Genomic DNA, 19,428 nt, shown 5'->3' with positions numbered 1-19,428 from the left:
GAGCCCTTGAATTCAGCTTTGCTTAAAGTCAGCTACATCCTCCCCATATCATGAACAACTGGGTTTCTATCTCTGGCAGTGGAGAAGTTCCTGACTCAGTTTCCTCATTCTTGTGTTGAGATGTAAAAAAACACGTACTAGAAACCAGCTTATATGCCTCCCTCCCAGTCCCATCAGGTGGCCACTGATCACCTGATCCTGATTTCAGATAAGGTCTGAAGGTGGGGCTGATGAATAAGAGGGTGAGGGGTTGCTTCTAAAGGAAATTCAGGTGTCTTCACCCATAAATGCAGAAAAGGACTCAGCAGGAAAACCCATAGCTTTCCTCCACACTGGGCAGGGTGTAGTGGAAGACTTGTACTCACTGTTTTTTAGGGTGGACGCTATCAAAAATTCTGAGAGGCAAATGCTTGTGTGGGCAGCTGGAAGCCATATGGTGAGCTCGGTTTCCAAGGAAGTTTTTCAGCGACATGAGAGAAGTAGGAGTGTCTGGGAAATCACTGAAGGATTTTAGTAGGGCTCTGGAGATTGGGGCCCAAGGTTCTTCCCTCCATTTTCTCAGGCCAGACTTGCGCAGCCTGGCCAGATTTCTGTGTGGCCTAGGTGTTTCCTCACGACTCAGGAAAGACAACGTCCTATTAGTTGTTTGAAACTGAAATTGGCCAATGAGTTCTACTTCTACCCTGACTGCTGATACTCCCTCCCTTTCTGAAGAGGCTCTTCCCCGTTAGGGTGACCCATCGTCCTCATTTGCCTGGGACTGTCTCAGTTTTAGCACTGAATGTTTTGCATCTTGGAGAGTCTTCAGTGCGGGGCGCACCAAGACAGTTGGTCATCTGGGGTGGCGAATCGGCACACTTCATAGATGACTTGCGTTTGACGGCAGCATGCTGATGCTGGGAACATCCCGGAGGAGCTCGCCGGCTGACGGCAGAGGCAGAATTGAAAACGGCTGAACCCAGAGAGCTATGGTGGGGCTTGAGGTCAAGGCAAGCAGAAGTCTGAGGCTCTCTCATACAACACTGCAAGGAAGAGGCTTTTGATGGGACCTTTGAATTAGGTACTGAGAAATGATCACATCTGTGCATGGGGCTGGGGTAGGGATGGGAATGAACATGTCAGCATGGTCAGGAGCTTGTACACACAGACAGCGCGATGAGAAGCCAGGCATTTCGGAGAGTGGTGACAGCCGCCCCCTCAACACTGGCAAGGCGGGGAGCAAGTGTACAGATGGAGGCGTGTATATCATGTGTCTAAATATTTAAAAGTTATAAACCAGGCTAGCAAGTTCTTAATTAAATACATTCTATTCTCCTCCCTTGACAAATATACCTTCACAGCAATCTGGAAGACCGTGTTGGAGTGCAGAATTCCTAGTTTCTGGCATTTCCTGCTAGAATGTGACAGCAGGGGAAGAGGTGGGTCAGATCTTCTCCCATCCCCTCCTCCCCTCACCCTGCCCCCTCCACAGGCTGCTAGAGGCTTAGGCACACATGTGGACCCTGAAACTCCGTCACAAACTAGGTCCACAACCCCTGCAAACAGCTGCCCTTTGGCTGTCCCAGGGGTGTGGCACTGGCAAGGAAGCGGCCAGAGCAGGCCTTGAAAGTCTTCAGGGAATTCTCAGGTTCTGGGTACCAGAGTGCGGTCTCTGGCGATGGCGTGGACACTGGGTGGGCACATCCCTGTTGGCCCTGCAGACTCTTTGCCCCGTGCGGCTGGGCACCTCTGGAGGAGGGCCAGCACGGAACCCTCCTGCCTAGGTCTGAGAATGATACTGAGTCCTGAGCAGTTCCCCGTGGCTGGAATGTCGTCGTGTTCAGCAGGAGCAGCCGCAGAGGAGGCTGATTCCTATCGTGATGAGAGACGATGAAAACGGCGGCCCTGAATTTCTACCTCTGGTCTTTAGGAAGAGGAATGTCAGAAATAATGGAGTCTGATTTGGAAAGACCTGAGACATGGCCTGATGCTCTTCCACTCACCACACTCACGCAGATGTCGAGCAGGTCCAAATCAATGTGTGGAACTTGCCTTTCTGGCCCAGAAGTTCTGAGAAGCTAGACATTGAAAAGGGCCTAAGTTACCAACTGTCTCAGGTTGCGAGAGTTCCAGAGAGAAACCAACCACTCCAGAGGTGAGTGGGCTTACTTCTGGCAATACCCACTACTCCTGTGATGTGACTAATCTTTTTGAAGTAGATATGTCATTTCCTTGTCCTTCCATTAGAGGGAGCAAATGTGCATAAGGTCATCGATGACCCAGACGTTTAGCAGACCATGCCGAAGGAGCTTGAAGATCCCTTCTGAAGCTGGTCTGCACTGCAGATTTTAACTCCCTGGTCCAAGCCTTAGTTTCTCCCATATAAGACCCCTTTGAGTATCTGACTAAAGGTTCCAGATTTTAATTATTTATAAGGAAAAATAACACACACATGCCCCACCCACCCCCGCCCACCAACACTCTTATATTTTCATTCTTTCCTGATTGGAAAGATAAATGAAAGTATGAAGGCTTCCACTTGCCTTGGGTCACATGAGACCATATTTTCATCCCCAACATAATAACAGCCGTGTTTAGACAGTCCTTGACGTTTCCTGGTGTTTTTAGAATTTCTTCCTTTTCACCGATCCCTGATAGATGACTCCAAGACTCTCCAGCTCTGCTATGAATAATGCTGTGCTCGTCACACCCTGGCTCTGCTGTGAGTCTGGGCTGTGCTATTGGGCTCCAATCCCTTTTGCCTCTCCCAGCAGGCTCTGGAACTCAACTGCCTGGGATTAACTCTGTTTCTCCACATACCAGCTGTATGGCCTTGGGTAAGTAATTTAACTTCTCTGTGCTTGGTTTTCTCACTGGGAATGACCCGTCATTGTAGCTTACCTCTGAAGATGGCTGCCATCAATTCCTTCCCTCCCTATAAGTGTCTGTGACTCCCCCACTGAGGACTAGAGTATACTCCTTCACCCCTTGAAACTGAGTGGACTGTGGCTGCTTTAATACCAGCCTGGTTATGCCTTTAGATGACTCCAGCCTCGTCACCATCTAACTGTAACTGCATGAGAGGCTGTGCCCAGCTGATCCGAGTCAAACCACAGAACCATGTGAAATAATAATAAATGGTTGTTTTAAGCCACTGTTTTGTGACACTGTGCAGCAAAAAGATAACCACACTAAACATTGATGGCAATGATGATAATGTTTCCCTCATGGGGTGATATGAAGATTAAATTAATCTTCATTAGATGCTTAGAACAGCGGCTGGCAGTACTAATTGCCATATAGAATATATTGAATAAAAAAAGGAATGACCTAGGTCTCTGAAAGTATTAGAGTCTCAGGCTAATAAACACTCATTTTCAGGAAACGACTGTATTTTTTATTGTTTTAGCTCTAGGTTCTCCCAAAAAATACCTTAGTCAATGTGGAATCAGTAGGTGGGGCTGAAAACAGTGTCTTGGAGACCAAAAGGCTCAGAGTTGGTCCTGTCTGGCCTGGGCAAACCCCTTAACCCTCGTGTGCCTCAGTGTCCGCAGCTTCCAAATGAAGACAGTCATTACGCCACCACAACAGGACTGCTGCGAGGGAGGAAGCAGACCGTAATTGTGCAGAGTTTCAAAGATCATAGACTCTAACCTTATTGAGACACCTTGTTTCTGAACCCTTCATTTGTGTCATTCTATCAGACATTGAGGTCTGTACTTCTCTGGCCTCTTCCCTGCCTTAGTTTGTTATATGGACTATTATGTGACTCATCTTTCACATACAGATGCTCCCTGACTTATGATGAAGTTATGTCCCAATCAACCCACTGTAAGTAGAAAATATAACAGCATAGGCCGGGCGTGGTGGCTCACGCCTGTAATCCCAGCACTTTGGGAGGCTGAGGCGGGCAGATCACCCAAGGTCAGGGGTTCGTGACCAGCTTGGCCAACATGGTGAAACCCATCTCTACTAAAAATACAAAAATTACCCGGGCATGGTAGCATGTGCCTGTAATCCCAGCTACTCGGGAGGCTGAGGCAGGAGAATCGTTTGAATCTGGGAGGCGAAGGTTGCAGTGAGCCAAGATCGCATCATTGCACTCCAGCCTGGGCAATAGAGTGAGACTCTATCTAAAAAAAAAAAAAAAAAAAAAAAAAAAAATCTACCAAATAGCTTAGCCTAGTCTACCTTAAATGTGGGTAAAATGCTTACTTTAGCCTGCAGTTGGGCAAACTCATCCAATGCAATGCCTATTTTATGATAAAGTGTAGAATAGCTCATGAAACTTATTGAATACTGTACTGAGTAAAAAATGGAATGCTTGTATGGGTACTCAAAATATGGTTTCTACTGAACATGTATTGCTTTTGCATAATCATGAAGTCAAAAAATTATAAGTGGAAACCTCAGAAGTCAGGGGCCATTTGTACTGGTGTTTTCTAGATTCTTCCTTCTCTATACAAGCTTCATGGGGGGAGGACATCTTGCACTCCTAGCTTCAACAAATCTAAAACCCAAAGACTATCCTTGATCCATCCCTAGCCCTCAATTCCCATATACCATCAAACATCAAGTCCTGCTAATTCTGTCTCTTAAGTATCTCCCAAATCCTCCCCTTTCTCTCCATCTTCACTGCAATCCCATCATCAGTTAAATTAAACTAAATTTGGCCTAAGGATGCCTTCATACTCAAGTCCGAAATGAACTGCAACCTTACTTAGTATGTAAAGTAACTAAAAACCTAAACTAACAGCTGAGTCTCAGTCAGTTCAGCAGCTGAGCTTCAGTCAATCTCAGCAGCTGACTGATTCACATGAGGCAAAACACTGAGCTGTAGCCAACGAAGCTGTCTCTGTACCGTACTTCTTCCATTTTCTTCTTATAGATGCTGCCTGACTATGTTGTAGGCTGGAGTTCTTAAAACCTATTCTGGTTCTTAGGGGTCCCCAATTCACAAATGGTTGTTTGCTCAATTAAACTCTGTTAAATTTAACTTCTTTAAAGTTTTTCCAGTTAACAAATCCAAGCCACTGTAATCTCCAGCCTGGACAACTGCAGTAGCTTCCTAACTGCTCTACTTCCGGCCACTACTGTCTTCCAAGCCATTGTCTACATTTCAGCCACAGTGACTTTTTTGTAATACAAAACTGATTAAAATATACCTCTTCTTGTCCCAACCTGCTTTAAATAATTCAGTGGCTTTCTGATGCTCTTAGTATAAGATCCAAATTCTTAGCATGACCTTGAAGGCTCTGCATGGTATGGCTCCTGTTTTCTAGTCTGATTTTAAATCAGTTTCTCATGTACTCTGGACACCACTGGCCTCCAAAGAACTGTGTTCCCTCCACAGGCTGCCCTTGATATCTGTTAGCCCCCAACCTAGAAACTCTCTCTCCTTTCAACTATTATTTATCTCTTAGGCCTCAGCTCAAAAGTTACTTCCTCAGGTCTAGGTCTGAAAAAAAAAAAAGTTACTTCCTCAAACACAGCCTCCCTTGAACCTCCCAACTAGGTTACGTTGCCCCATTAGATGTCCTCAGAGCACCATGCAGCTCTTCTTCATAGCATTTACTATGGTTGTAATTAATCAGCTTTTTAGCCTTTCATGTTCCCCTCTATGCCACAGGCTCCAGGGACTATTTGTTTTCTCCATTCTTGTACTGTACTCCCACCTCAAATATATTTTGAATGAATGAAATACAACTTCCAAATCCGTATCTCAAGTCAGTCTCCTCTTCTGAACTTCCAACCCAGGTATCTAGTTTGTTGGCAATACCATCCTTCTAATTGCTCAGGCCCAAACCTTGGTGTCATTTTTGATTCCTCTGTTTTTCAACCCGTGGTTGAAAAATCTATACCATTAGCAAATCTATCATATCTGTCTTCAAAATACATCCAATATCTCAGCCACACAGAGTGTACCTCCTAATGGAAGAACTCCCCACCTAGGAAGTTGTCTTGTTTCTTCCTAGACTATGATCACACAATTTCTTTGGAATGAAATTGCAAAGGGAAAAAATAGAAAATCTATAGGTTAAAAGACAGGTATATCAACTAATTGTAGTATGGGACTTTAGTTGGATTCTGTTTCCAGTTGTAAAAAAAATTATAATGATGAGACGACCAGAAATTTTAACGAATGGAACTTGATGATATTAAGGAAATGTTAATTTTTAAGGAATGGTAATGATATGGTTATATTAAAAATGTTGTTTACCTTTTCAGAGATGCGTACTGACATATTTACAGATGAAATGGTATGATGTCTAGGATCTGCTTCAAAATAATACAGTGGAGAAGGAAAGTAGATAAGGGTATTGATGAAACAACATTGGGTATGAATTGTTGATTGTTGAATGATGGATACACTGGGTTTTACCAAACTATTCTACCTCTGCATAGGCTTTAACATTTCCATATTACAAAATTTAAAAATCTATCTCCAGAATGTGACCCATTTCTTACTATCTCCACTACTCCCACCCTCTTCCAAGCCACTGTCATCTCCCACCTGTACTGCCACAGCCTCCTATCTCATCTCCCTGCCTCCACCCTTGCCTCCGCCTGTGGTCTATTCACTACACTGAGTAAGAGTGATCCTTGTAAGCACATCAGATCCTTCCACTCTCTGCTGAAGTCCTACAAAGGCTTCCCCTCTTGCTTGGATATTGTGTTACCCCTCTCTGAGTTCACCTCCTACTACCCAGCCCCTCCTTTGCTTGCCCACTGCCTTATGATTTCAGGATAGAGGTTCAACTCTGGCAAACCCAAGGCCCTGACGATGTGTCCCACGTGCCTCTCCACGTTCATCATCCCAAACCCCAGGCTTTTGGAACAACCTACATTCCTCCGTGGCTCCTTTGTTTTAGTCGCTCCTCTCTGGACCTGACCCCTCTGGTGAAGCTCAGCTCCACCAGTCTCTGCTCAGTATCACTTCTCTCTGCTTTGGTTCTAGGCCTCATAAGAGCTCAGAGTTTCGTTTTATAATCATCTATTGTCTCATCAATCTCCTTCACCAGACTTAACTTCCTCAAAGGCACAAGCTACCTCACATCTCTGTAGTCCTAGTTCAGCAGTAAAAATTAAGTATATTTTGAATAAATGAATTATAATTTTACATAAGTGACATAACTTTACATAAGTTAGCATTATTATTTTTTTTTGAGATGGAGTCTTGCTCTGTTGCGCATGCCGGATTATAGGCACCTGCCACTATGCCCAGCTGATGTTTTGTATTTTTAGTAGAGACGGGGTTTCACCATGTTGGCCAGCCCATTCTCCAACTCCCGCCTCGGCCTCCCAAAGTGCTGGGATTACAGTTGTGAGCCACCATGCCTGGCTGCATTATTACATATTTAAAATGTCTGTTTACCAGTTTCTCTAACTGGAATAAAATACTTCTGCCTATAATTACATACAAGTCATATATTTTAAAATTATTGCAAAAAAGTGTTTGATTTTCCAGAAAAACATTCTAAATATAATGTTTTAGATGTTACTAATGAAATAAAAATATAACATTTCTAACTAGTTCGTCCATTTGTTGTCTAAATTCAGAGTGAATAGTTCTAAATTGCACACCCAGCCAACTTTCTTGCTCACTGACCATCTTGCTTGAAGAATTGGGTTAGGAGGTGCAAACTAGGGAGGGAGCAAAGGGGGCTTCTCTCTCCAGAAGAGAAATCAATAGCTGGTCAGGATTTGGGGAGGGGGAAGGGGGTTGGGGATGAGTTCTCAGATATGGAGGAAACCTAAGTGGAAGAGCTGTTGCTTCTGTAAAAAGAAACTCATAGACACAGATGGGAGTGGAACCAAATCAATCAGTAGGTGACGAGAAAAGACGAAGAGCAGTAGGAATGAAAATATCCAAAGTAATGGAAAAGAATGTACTAACATTTTTTGTTTTATGCTTTTACTTTCTCAATTGTTACAAATTCTTTCAATATTAAATGTTTTCTTTTAGATAATGAAATTAGTTTTAGCAGGTAACAGTTATTAAATTTTTGGTCAATCTGGTTTGGATTGCCCTTCCAATACAAAATTGATGCTACTGGCCAGCCATTGGTAGGCCTGGCAGTAATTTTCTCTGTGTTGGTGAGGGACTGTGCTGCCTGAGCCACCGACATCCCGTCTCACATGGCCCACTGGGACAAACTGCAGGCATTTGCAAGATAGTTAGCTGAGTTTAGGAGTAGAATCTATGACGACGGAACATATTTTTTTCTTTGTGTGAAAATTACTAGCTTATAATGCCATTACAATTTTACTCCATATCCTTAAAAAAGTGCACAAATTTTACTGACTTTTTAGGGCAATCTCCTGAGATATAAGGGAAGCCCAATTCAGGGGAAGCTGAACCCGACACAGCCTCCTTTAATCCCGTTCCAGGGCAGTCACTAACTGCCATCCTAAAGCTGCATTACTTTATCATGTCTCCTTTCCTCATACTCTGTTCAGTTTCTATAAATCACTTTTCTCTACAGTGTTGAGAAGGAACAAAAACATGGGCTTTGGAGTCAGGCAGACCTAGGTTAGCATTCTGGCTTTGTCTGGTTGTGAGACCTTCTCAAAGTCACTATAAAATGAGGATAATGAGGTCGAATTCTGGTGTGTGTGTGTGTGTTAATGAAATTGCCTATGTAAAGACGTTGCCTAGTGCCTGGTACTCAATAAATGTAATTTGTTTCCCGCGGATGAGTGGAGCAGAATGCTTCCTGGAGAGCATTTCATTCTCTGATTTATCATTATAAGATCAGGCCTATCCAAAACACTCAATCATCAGAAGACTTCAATCTCTTTTATTCTGCTTTTTTCCTAATGTCATAATCCATTTGACTCCTAAGCATGTAAGTAGGTACTACGGAATGTAAACACGTAAGGGAACAGAAATATACGGAATGAATAATACGTGGAAACAAAGCCGTGACTCAGATGAAATAGCTGCACGAAAGAAATAACATTAAAACATTTAAAAAGAGACTTAATGTAGGAATAAGCTATTTTAATCAAGCAAAAACAAATTTATATCCATTATTTCTAAAAATAAAATTAGACTTTTCCAATCCTTAACATCTGCATTTAATAATATCTTCTAACCAAAATACAGATGCTAAAACAGCAAGTTACATTATATCTTGTACAGCATACAGTATGTTCACTGTTTACACTTACTTTAATTCTAGTTGGTCATGTACTCAATGCATACTTAAACATCACTCAATAAAATTTTCACAATTAACAAAAAAAGTGACAAGGCTGTCTTAAAACGGCTCTGCTATAAATTGTATAGAATATACAGAATTACAAAGTCAAGTATTTTTTTTTATCAAAATATACACCCCTCCCTGAAACTAACACAAGCTATCAACATTTTAAATGAATACAATTATAGAAAATATTTGCAAAATTATTTTTTCATGTATAAATATTCTGCCATATTTACTTTGGTCTAGAATTATCAGCATACAAGTCCCACTTAAAAAATATCCACATGTAAGGGCTGGGAGAGAGACATCACTACAGGTAATTTTATATTTGGGGTTAACTGAAATCAAAATGACTAGAGTACACACTAATTATCTTTGATTCATATTATTAACTGATAAAACAAATTAGTAGATCACAGGATTGCTTGTTCAATATTCTAATTATCAATTCAAAAATGATTTTCATAAGCCCTTTGTGACTATCTAACAAAACCCAAATGAATAGTGTAGGGTATACATATATACAATGTATAAAATAAAGTTGAATTTGCTTGCATTTTCCCATTTTTCTCTACTTATATAATACTGTATGTAAGTGAAAGTAGATGAACAAAAGATAAATGCAGATACAATAGTGGGGTTACTTAACAGCAAGGTACTATAGTATTAAAAGGTCAACTTTAATCATGTCCTTTCCTGGGTGTTTAAATGCTTTCTTACCCACCCAAATCCAGTAAGTCTTCTTCATGGAGACATCACACTAGTAGAGAGAAACCGGAGTCCTTTAAGCTACTTCTTCACAATGATAACCTTCCAATCTTCGATAACCTTGGGTTTCCATCCGTCAAATCCAATGAACACAACTGACTGCAGGTCAGGCTGAAACTGCATTCCGGATTCTGTTCACACCGGTGATCCAAGGGTAGACATGTTTTCTCTCTCCCTCCTACTCTGGCAGTTTAAAAAAGAATCATGCATTCCAGCTTTCCAGGAACCTGGTCCACATGACAGAATATGATGTAGGGCAATTAGATTTGAGGGTAATGTTGATGGTGTGGGTCAGTGTAAAAGAACATTAAAAAAACTTCAGTGGGTTTTTAGCAAGGGATGTAGATGTCTGCAAATATGATGACAGAGCATCTGGCTTTGTAGATATATTTCTGAGTCTCATAAGTAAATGATAGAACCATGTCACTCCACATTCTACCTTTCCATCCCCTAAAAACAAAGCTACTGTTTTAGGCAAGGAAGGCCATCACTTCTTCTTGCCCACTCGTCATTAATGGGTGGGGTGGAGGGTGGGGGTTCCTTTGCCCTTTTGCTTTATACTAGTCTGTACTTGTGGGCTGCATAATCTCCAAGAAGGCTAGTAATTACAATTACTAGGGATTAGGCAGTCACTTTCAAGTGCCTGGGAATTCACTACTGCAGTGTACCTTGCACTAAATCTCTTGGACAGTCCTTCAGTGGAATGGGAGATGACAGCTTCCACTTGAACCCTTCAGTCTGTCTGGAATAGACCCCCCCACATCCATGGCCTTGTGGTGGTTGGAAGACTGCAGAGAGTTTCAGAAGAATGTGACCCTCTTTCATTCTCTGAGTTGAGGCCATTGCAAAGTAATATGCAGCACAGGTAATCACAGGTAAATTCTGGGAGGGTGTTCCCCCATAGATAAGGCATGACCTATGTTTTCTGTGAATTGAGTAGACCAGTTCTAAGAACAGCTCAGCCATAACTTCAAGGGAACAGCATTCCATCTAAAAGCATTCACATGCTCTTAAATCATATTCAAAATGCTTTCTACTGATTTTTACATCAGTCCTCATTATTTGCAGATCTACTGCTCCTCATAATTCTCTACAGGGGATATGGACAGTTAAAAGTTATAGTGATTTATATATGTATTTTACAAGGTTTGTGTTGCAGAAAAGTAGTTCTACATCATGTATGAATGTCCTACTTTAGGTTACTCATTATGCACATAATTTCAGTTATATTGTTTAAGTATTTCATGTGTATCCATTAATTTAAACAAATTTTAATAGTGCAGAAGCCAGATGGGAATAAAGACCGTCACACAGCTCATTACCACGTAACGTATTTACGAAGATGCCATCTTCATTTTCTCCAGTGACTAAAGACAGTTCAGCAGCCAGTTCCTATTAGCAATTATTAGAAAGTTTCAAACTAGGCTAAAATTAAACTCCTTTTTTCACTGGTAGAAATACCACAGCTAAGAACTTCATTAACTTTCACAAGAAACTTGGGATACTGGAGGAGTCAGCTATTTTGTTTTTGTGCACTTTGCATAAAGTTAATGCTAAAACCCAAAGTAGATATTAGGATCCTTTTTCTGGGATTTTCACAAATGAGTGTTTTTTTTGTTTTGTTTTTAAATTTCACTCCTTCATGACTGTTACGTGAATAAAATTAAACTAAACTTAAATCATAACTAAAAAAAAAAAAACCACCAACTATATTTTTGAAGATTTTTCTAACTCTTGCCACTCAAAGGACATTTTCCACACCGGTTTGTATGTTATCCTTTTGGTCATTGTCTTCTGAATCAAGGAAATGTTGATTCTCCAAGGGATTTGAGTTTTCGTGGCACATGTCACCTATTTTCTCCTGCTGACTTGGGCTTTTGAATAAGTGTTTCTTTTGGTGCATTCCAAGGGCAGCAGCTGTTTTGCAAATTTTGGGACACTGGAAGCAGGCATAGCCCTTCCCATTATGCTCCCGAATATGCCTCTGCTCATGATTCCTTTTGGTGGAGAGATACAAAAATCTCTGAAAGCAGAACTGACAGTGGTAACGCTTTTCTCCAGTATGGATTCTTTCATGGATTTTGAGGGTCTCATTCAAGGTGAACGCCTTGTTGCAATACTGACAGACAAACTCCTTCAAGCCCAGGTGGATGCGTTCGTGTTTCTGTAAGTTTCCTTGCACCGAAAAGCACCGTCCGCAGGTCTTGCACTGGTATGGCTTCTCCCCGGTGTGACATCTCATGTGCATTTTGAGTGTGGAAGGGCTCTGGAACTGCTTGGCGCACAGCTCACAGGTGTATGGCCGAGAAGTAAGATGTCGGTGGGGCCTTCCTTGGTTTCCAGCCCCCGCTTTGTCTCCGTCACAGAGTTCACACTGCAGCTTGGGCATCTCTTTAGTTTCTTCTTCCTCAAAGGGTTTATCCTGAGGAGCCTTCCCCACGGCACAATCCAGTTCTGCTGGGTATTTACATTTATGGCTCGGGCTCCTGTTTCCATGCTCCTTCCTCCAGTTGACTTTCCTCATTTTTCTCAACTGTCTGGATTTCTTTTTGGGTTTGTAGTTGTAGTAAGGGCGCCACGGTTTGTCAGTGGAATCCTGGTCACTTGCGTCATCGAACACTTCACTCATCTCCATGCACTCGGATTGGCAAAGCCCGAGTGGGCTGTCTCCACTGGGTTCCGGGTCATTCCCCTGTGGCAAAGGCTCCTCCTGCATCTGATACTTGGGTCTTCTCCCTCTTTTATAAAACAATTTAGATCCTAGGATATGCCTTTTCACAATGGCTTCGTTTCCAATTTTCACTGTTATTTGGCAAAGGGGTGCAACGTTACTATTTGTGGAGGTTCCCGGCAGAGCAGGTTTTGCAATGTAGGTTTCAATTTTACTGGTTTCTTCAGTAATATTTGTGGTTTTGCTCAATGATCCTCCAGGATCAGCAACGTATTTTGACTCCTCCGGTATTTCTCCCCTGGTATGTGATGTCGTTTTCTTTTTCTCCTTAATGCTTTTGGGTCTGCTTGCAAACCTACCCACTTTATCTGGCTCAGGCTTACTGTCATCTTTCAGGGACTGACTGACAGCTGGGTCTGAAAAGGCTCTGTGGTTGCTGCTGGTCATGGCAGCAATGGCATTGCTGTGCATGATCACCGATGAAAACTGGCTGCTGTGTACAATGACCGAGGGTGCAGAGCCACTGTAGCTGATCACAGAGGCGGCATTCTCACTGCTATTACTCAAAGATAAAACAGGTACATCCCCTGCCCGGAGGTCAGAACTGACAGCATTTTCAGTGGAAGAAACTGACACCTCAGCTGAATAAAAGTTATTGTCAAGATCAATTTTCAACGCCTCCTCTCCCCATTTGGTGCCCTCTGCATTTTGTACATTGGCAGAAGTGGGTATGTCCTGACATGCAGATGTTTCCAATGGGATGGCTGGACTGTTGGTCAGGGTGTTTACAGTATCTTGGAAATTCAGCGTAGGTAATTCAGAGCTGTGTGGATTCTGAACAACATAGGTACCAGGTGCAGACTCATTCATTTGACTGTTTTCTCGTGCATTTTCGTAAGAAGAATTTCGGTAGCTCTTATAAGGGGCTCTTTTGCATTTCATAGGCAGTAGTCTATAAAGTTTATATGGATAGACACTAGGCTTCAAGCCTCCATTTGCTGTTTTTTTACTGATGGAAAGTCTATGATCGATGGCATGGAAAGACTTCTGATGATTTTTGAGTATGTAGTAGGTCATGAAAGTTTCAAGACAGAAAATGCACTGATATCGTCTTTCTCCCGTATGCCAAATTTCATGCCTTGTCCTGTACTCAGCCAATGCAAATACTTTGTTGCAGTAATGGCAAGGATATGTTCTTCTCCAGGAGTGAACATTTGCATGTCTTCGGAGGCTAGATAAGGTCACATAACTACGTTTGCACACAACACAACTATAGAGCATTTGCCCATTAACAAATTTAACCATGTGGTCCGTGTCTGGCAAAGTACTTCCGGTACTGGAAAATTCACCAATCCTATTTTCAGATAATAAAGGTTCTGGACCTGTGAATGAACCTCCATTTTGTCCAATGGTAGGATAGTTTTCTAAAAAGCGTTGGTTTCCTCCAGGAATGGGCATGTGGCTTGACCTCATGCAGATCTGTTCATGCCGATCCAACCTGTTCAGGGTGGTGAACTGTTTGTTGCAATACTTGCACACTAAAGGCTCCTGGGTCGGCTTGTGAAGCTGCATGTGGGCACTGAGCAGAGTGCTGCTGTCAAAGGCTTTGGAACAGCAGCTACAATTGTACACCAGAGGTGGAACCTCTGCTGCCGGCGGCCCGGGAACATCAGAAGGCTGATTTTCATCTTCCCTGGAAAAATGGACATCTCCTTCATTGTTTGGAGATTTTGAACGAGCAAGAACGGCAGCTGGCTGTGGACTTCTTTCTTGATTAACCTCTAAGTTGGATACTGGAGGGGGTGGTATATTTTCTGTGGCTGAATCAGAATCCTGTGGTATGGAGAATGTCTTTGGCTTCCGACATGTTTTCGGTTTTGCTGCAAGGGTTTCGCAATTTTCTTTCCCTGTGTTACCAGGTGAACTGCCATCATGTTCACATACAGGCTGACTTCTGTAAGCCTCAGCTACGGAAGAAACAGCGTATGAGTGCTCAGCGAGTGTGCGAACAGGCTCTGCCTCGTGGCAGACGTCCGTCCTCTCCAGGCAAAGGCTAGCTGTTCTCATGGAGTCAGAGACCTTTTTGAAACTTGCCCTCAAGTCCAGCGGGGAAAACATGTTATTACTATTTTCTGTTTCGATGATGGAAAATGCATTTGTGATCCTTGGCCCATTAGTGATGGCTGGTTCTTCATGCCTTTTTTCATGTTTTTCTTCTTTAACCACTCCCTTTTCAGTAATACAGAATACATAGGGACTCGGGGAGTTTGAGAAGTTGCGATCGGTAAGGTCTTCCAAGAATGATATTCCCAGCTTTTTTCCTGCAGCTGCAAGATCAGTGACTGTTTCCTGTCTCTTGACAACGACTGTGGAACTGTAGATATAATTAAGTATTTCGGTAAACACTTCAGCTTTGAGATCGTCCAGCTCCAGGACGTGGCTGGAAATACAGATTGTATGGCTCCAAAAGATATTTTTAAAATACAGGCTTGAAGCTGCCAGAACATTGCTGTGGGCTTTAAATTTGGTATCTTCCACAATGATAGTGACATCGCATAAAATGCCCCGAATGCGCTGCTCATTTAAGATGGAGAGCACCGTGTCACTGTGAAAGTCGTCCTTGAGGTCCCTGGAAAGGGACATGACTGTCATCTGAAACAAGAGGAGAGAAATGGTCAGAGACTCTTCCACAGGTGGCTTCTTTATCTCTAGACTATTTTCCACTTCTGTGAAAAACTGTTCTTTTGTATGAAACTTCAGGTTTTTATCTCTCTGTTGATGCTCCCAAGGCTCAAGAGTCAACATTAGAAGCTAAATCTTTTTCTTGCCCCAGCCTGTTTCTCATACCATTGCTAATAGTTGTTATCATTGGAAATCCTCCCAGAACTCCTTCCCCTTTACTCCAAAGTTGGAGCTATATACACATGTCCAAATTTGGGAGGGGAGGAGGTTTTATTTTACTTTACTTTTTCTGAAATGTTACGGGTCTCATCATCACTCAAGGCTGCTGCTTTGAACTACCAGAGCTGGGCAATGCCATGGTCCTGCCACAAGTTTCCTGCCTATTTTCAAAGAGGACTCTGATGATCCAGTTATAACCATGAAGCAGGAAAATGTTTTTTTTTTTTTTTGAGACAAAGTCTCGCTCTGTCGCCCAGGCTGGAGCGCAGTGTCACAGTCTCTGCTCACTGTAACCTCCACTTCCTAGACTCAAGCGATTCTCTCACCTCAGCTTCCTGAGTAGCTGGGACCACAGGTGCGAGCCACCATGCCCAGCTAATTTTGGTATTGTTGGTAGAGACGGGATTTCGCCATGTTGCCCAGGCTATTTTTTTAAATGAATTTTCCTTAAGTGGTACCTATATGCAAAGCTATTGCCCACTCAGAGAAGCAGCAAGAACTGAAGGAGCCCTTCCTGATTTGTGGCTCAGAAGGGTCTCTCTCTCTAGACTTGCAGGGTGTGTAATCCAGTCTGACCACCAGGGGCACCCTGCCTTTCTGCGCTACTGGCCCTGCGGGAACTCATCAGGTTCCTTTTCTAGTTTCCCCTTTAGTAGAGACAAAGTAGACTAGGGCTTTCAAAAAGAACTGTCAGGTACTGAAGGCAAATACAAAGGAGATAAAACGTGAAACCAGGAAAGGACATTTCTAAATCCTTTGACAAGAATGGACAAGAATGAATCTAGTCATAGATTCCTGAATTAGCACAACTTCAAGGCACAGTGGCTCTTGTTCTGGTCTGAGGATCCCATCTCCATTCTTCTCTGTATTTGCTATATTCTCTATATAAGTCCTACTCCAGGAGCTTGGAGTGCTAGAGTTTACTAACTGATATTGTAGTGAGGGGCAGTGAAAAGCAGCAACTTTCGTACTTCCCACAGTAAGAGATAGGTCACTATCCCTTACTGTCTGTTACTATCTCTGTCACAGTACACAGTGACCTAAGACACAAATGAAATTAACACTCACCCTTACTAGGTGTGATGCATTCTGTTCTGCTCTAGTATTTTTCTTTTTGAGATGGAGTCTTGCTCTGTCGCCAGGCTGGAGTGCAGTAGCATGATCTCAGATCACTGCAGCCTCTGGCTCCAGAGTTCAAGCAATTCTCCTGCCTCAGCCTCCCAAGTAACTGGGACTACAGGCGCATGCCACCATGCCCAGCTAATTTTTGTATTTTTAGTAGAGACGGGGTTTCACCACATTGGCCAGGATGGTCTCGATCTCTTGACCTCGTGATCTGCCCGCCTCGGCCTCCCACAGTGCTGGGATTACAGGCGTGAGCCACCACACCCAGCCTTTTCAAGAACGCTTACAGCAACTCACTAATTTCACTACCCACTAATAGATCACCACATGCAGTTAAAAGTAAAGCAAAACAAACAAACAAACAAAACACATACACAAAAAACCCCTCTGGTCTACAGAACATACTAACCAGCTATTCCATCCAGTCTCTCCATGCTATTCTGTATTAAGTGACGTCTCCAGAAAGCCTTACAGTTTGATGATACAATTTTAACTCTCAGTGGCAATGTTTTCCGAGCACTAAAGTATAACATTTAGCTCATGGCATTTATTTAGTTGGATGGACCAGATGGCCACACAAAGAACCTCTCTTTACCTTTTTGTAAAGCTGCTATTAAAAGCTGTGACTATTATGTTATTTAATGTCCTTTATACAAGGATCCATTTGATAAATTCTTTTATAGTACCAGTCATAGGAAAAAAGTACCTTTCTATGAACAAATTCTTCAATTCAGATAATGAGAACACTATATTCACCATGTTTCTGTTTTAATTCTCAAGACAAAGAAGCTCAGAACTAACTTTTATCATCAATTGTTGTAGCTAATTCTTGGCCTGGGTTTCTGGTGTGCCTATTGTTTCATTTTCTTTAACATTAGTTCTTCTGCTCTTGTCTACCCTGCCTTTAACTGTAATCTTCCATGAATCTTTTCTAGAAGTATGGGGGATTATTTCTACAAATAAAACTAGAATGAAATGAAATGGAATCTTATGACTTCCTCTTTGCCCCTGAAGGGAGAAAGGGTCACCCCAGAGTGAAGGAGGCTGTCCTTCACTGGGTCACACATCGATAGCATACTATGCTGATGTTTCTTTTGCCTTCTTTGAAGTCTCTCTGCTCTGGGCCCCTGAAGGATCTCCTTTCTCCCCTGACGCATATATTTTTATCATGTTTGGCTTCTCAGAAGCCCACACATTATTTTAATACTTTATCAGCCTGACTAGATAGCTTCAGATCTGACAAAACACATGCTCTATGATTCAGAAAGGTGGCTTAGGTCTATGCTGACATCATCTATTTTGTCCTTCCAATTCAAAACTACTGCTTCTTCCAAAACATTCTGCTTCACAGCATCCTGAACCTCCCTTTAGGCTCTGCTTCCATTTGGGGAATACGGCATTTCACATCGGGCTAATGAACACTCTAGGGTGTCCTGACTCAGATTTATAATATACAAAGCCCCAACCACTTCTGTGGCATTCTGATTCTTCTCTCAGATTGTTCAGCTAGGATGGTCAGCAAAAGGCCGTGTTACTCTTAACACAGAATAATACCGTAGTCATACTTAACAGAACAACATATACAATAAGTATCATTATATATGTCATTAAAATATTGTCATAACTTTGCAAAATCAAAGCATGACATTTTTCAGGGGAGATATCTACCTTTGTGTGGCAGAAATCCTTTAAAAATCATAGTTACTAAGTAGCACCTTGATTTGCTTTCTTGACACACCTTCTAACAACTTTATCCAGCAAATATGTTAATATGGTCAGACACAGTACTTGGGTGCTACAGATATACTGGAGATATGAACAGGAGGAAGGCAAGTCTCTCATCTCAAGGAGCCCAGAGTCTAGGGGAAGAAAGAGAACTGTCAACTAATCATTGGAATCCATGATGGCAGGCCTTATACTGGAGATAAGTATAAAATGTTAGAAGAGTAAGTAAAATTATTTACAGAGGCCCTGGATTACTTCCATAAATAAGTAAAACAGGGGTATAGGAAGGATTCTGTAAGCAGAAGGAACACTATAGGCAAAATAAATTAAAAATGATCAAAGCGGGTACTGTTCTCAGGGGCTGATGAGGGAGTCTGAGTGGTGGCGGGAGTGGTGTGTGCAGCCCAGTAGACAGTGTCTATACGGGGTCAGGCACATGGCAGGCCTCAGCATGTATCTGTTCAATGAGACAGCTTGGGAAAGAAGGGTCAGACCAGATCATAAAGGGCCCTAAAGGACTCCCTACAGTTAAATTTTATATAGAAGTGAATAGGGAACCACTGAGAGTCATAATGAGATTTGAGCTAAGAAAGTGGGATGAGGTGGGCGAGGCGTGGTGGCTCATGCCTGTAATCTTACCACTTTGGTAGGCCAAGGCGGGTGGATCACCTGAGGTCGGGAGTTCATGATCAGCCTCATCAACATGGTGAAAACTCGTCTCTACCAAAAATACAAAATTAGGCCGGGCGCGGTGGCTCAAGCCTGTAATCCCAGCACTTTGGGAGGCCGAGATGGGCGGATCACGAGGTCAGGAGATCGAGACCATCCTGGCTAACACGGTGAAACCCCGTCTCTACTAAAAATACAAAAACTAGCCGGGCGAGGTGGCGGGCGCCTGTAGTCCCAGCTACTCCGGAGGCTGAGGCAGGAGAATGGCATAAACCCGGGAGGCAGAGCTTGCAGTGAGCTGAGATCCGGCCACTGCACTCCAGTCCGGGCGACAGAGCGAGACTCCGCCTCAAAAAAAAAAAAAAAAAAAAAAAAAAAAAA

The 19,428-nt window shown here is 42.7% G+C and overlaps 1 protein-coding gene and 1 long non-coding RNA gene across 9 annotated transcripts in view; one reads left to right on the top strand and one right to left on the bottom strand.

The window, feature by feature from the left end:
- The first annotated feature begins 1,385 nt into the window (after nucleotides 1–1,385).
- LOC111526438 overlaps nucleotides 1,386–19,428 on the top strand; it is an 18,644-nt gene continuing 601 nt past the window's right edge. Inside the window, exons 1-2 of the long non-coding RNA XR_002726364.1 lie at nucleotides 1,386–3,515; nucleotides 3,904–4,030. This is a non-coding gene — a long non-coding RNA (uncharacterized LOC111526438). The remainder of the gene's footprint in view (nucleotides 3,516–3,903; nucleotides 4,031–19,428) is intronic.
- ZBTB38 (zinc finger and BTB domain containing 38) overlaps nucleotides 8,761–19,428 on the bottom strand; it is a 65,725-nt gene continuing 55,057 nt past the window's right edge. For all 8 annotated transcript variants that reach the window (XM_023192139.2, XM_023192142.2, XM_023192141.2 and 5 more), the window contains one exon: nucleotides 8,761–15,279. In XM_023192139.2, coding sequence (XP_023047907.1) covers nucleotides 11,698–15,279 — 3,582 coding nt within the window. In that variant the 3' untranslated portion in view covers nucleotides 8,761–11,697. The remainder of the gene's footprint in view (nucleotides 15,280–19,428) is intronic.

Source organism: Piliocolobus tephrosceles, chromosome 2, assembly GCF_002776525.5.
Source record: "Piliocolobus tephrosceles isolate RC106 chromosome 2, ASM277652v3, whole genome shotgun sequence".
Classification (NCBI taxonomy): domain Eukaryota; kingdom Metazoa; phylum Chordata; class Mammalia; order Primates; family Cercopithecidae; genus Piliocolobus; species Piliocolobus tephrosceles.
Note: the sequence above shows the minus strand (reverse complement) of the source record. Positions and strands in the feature narration are given on the sequence as shown.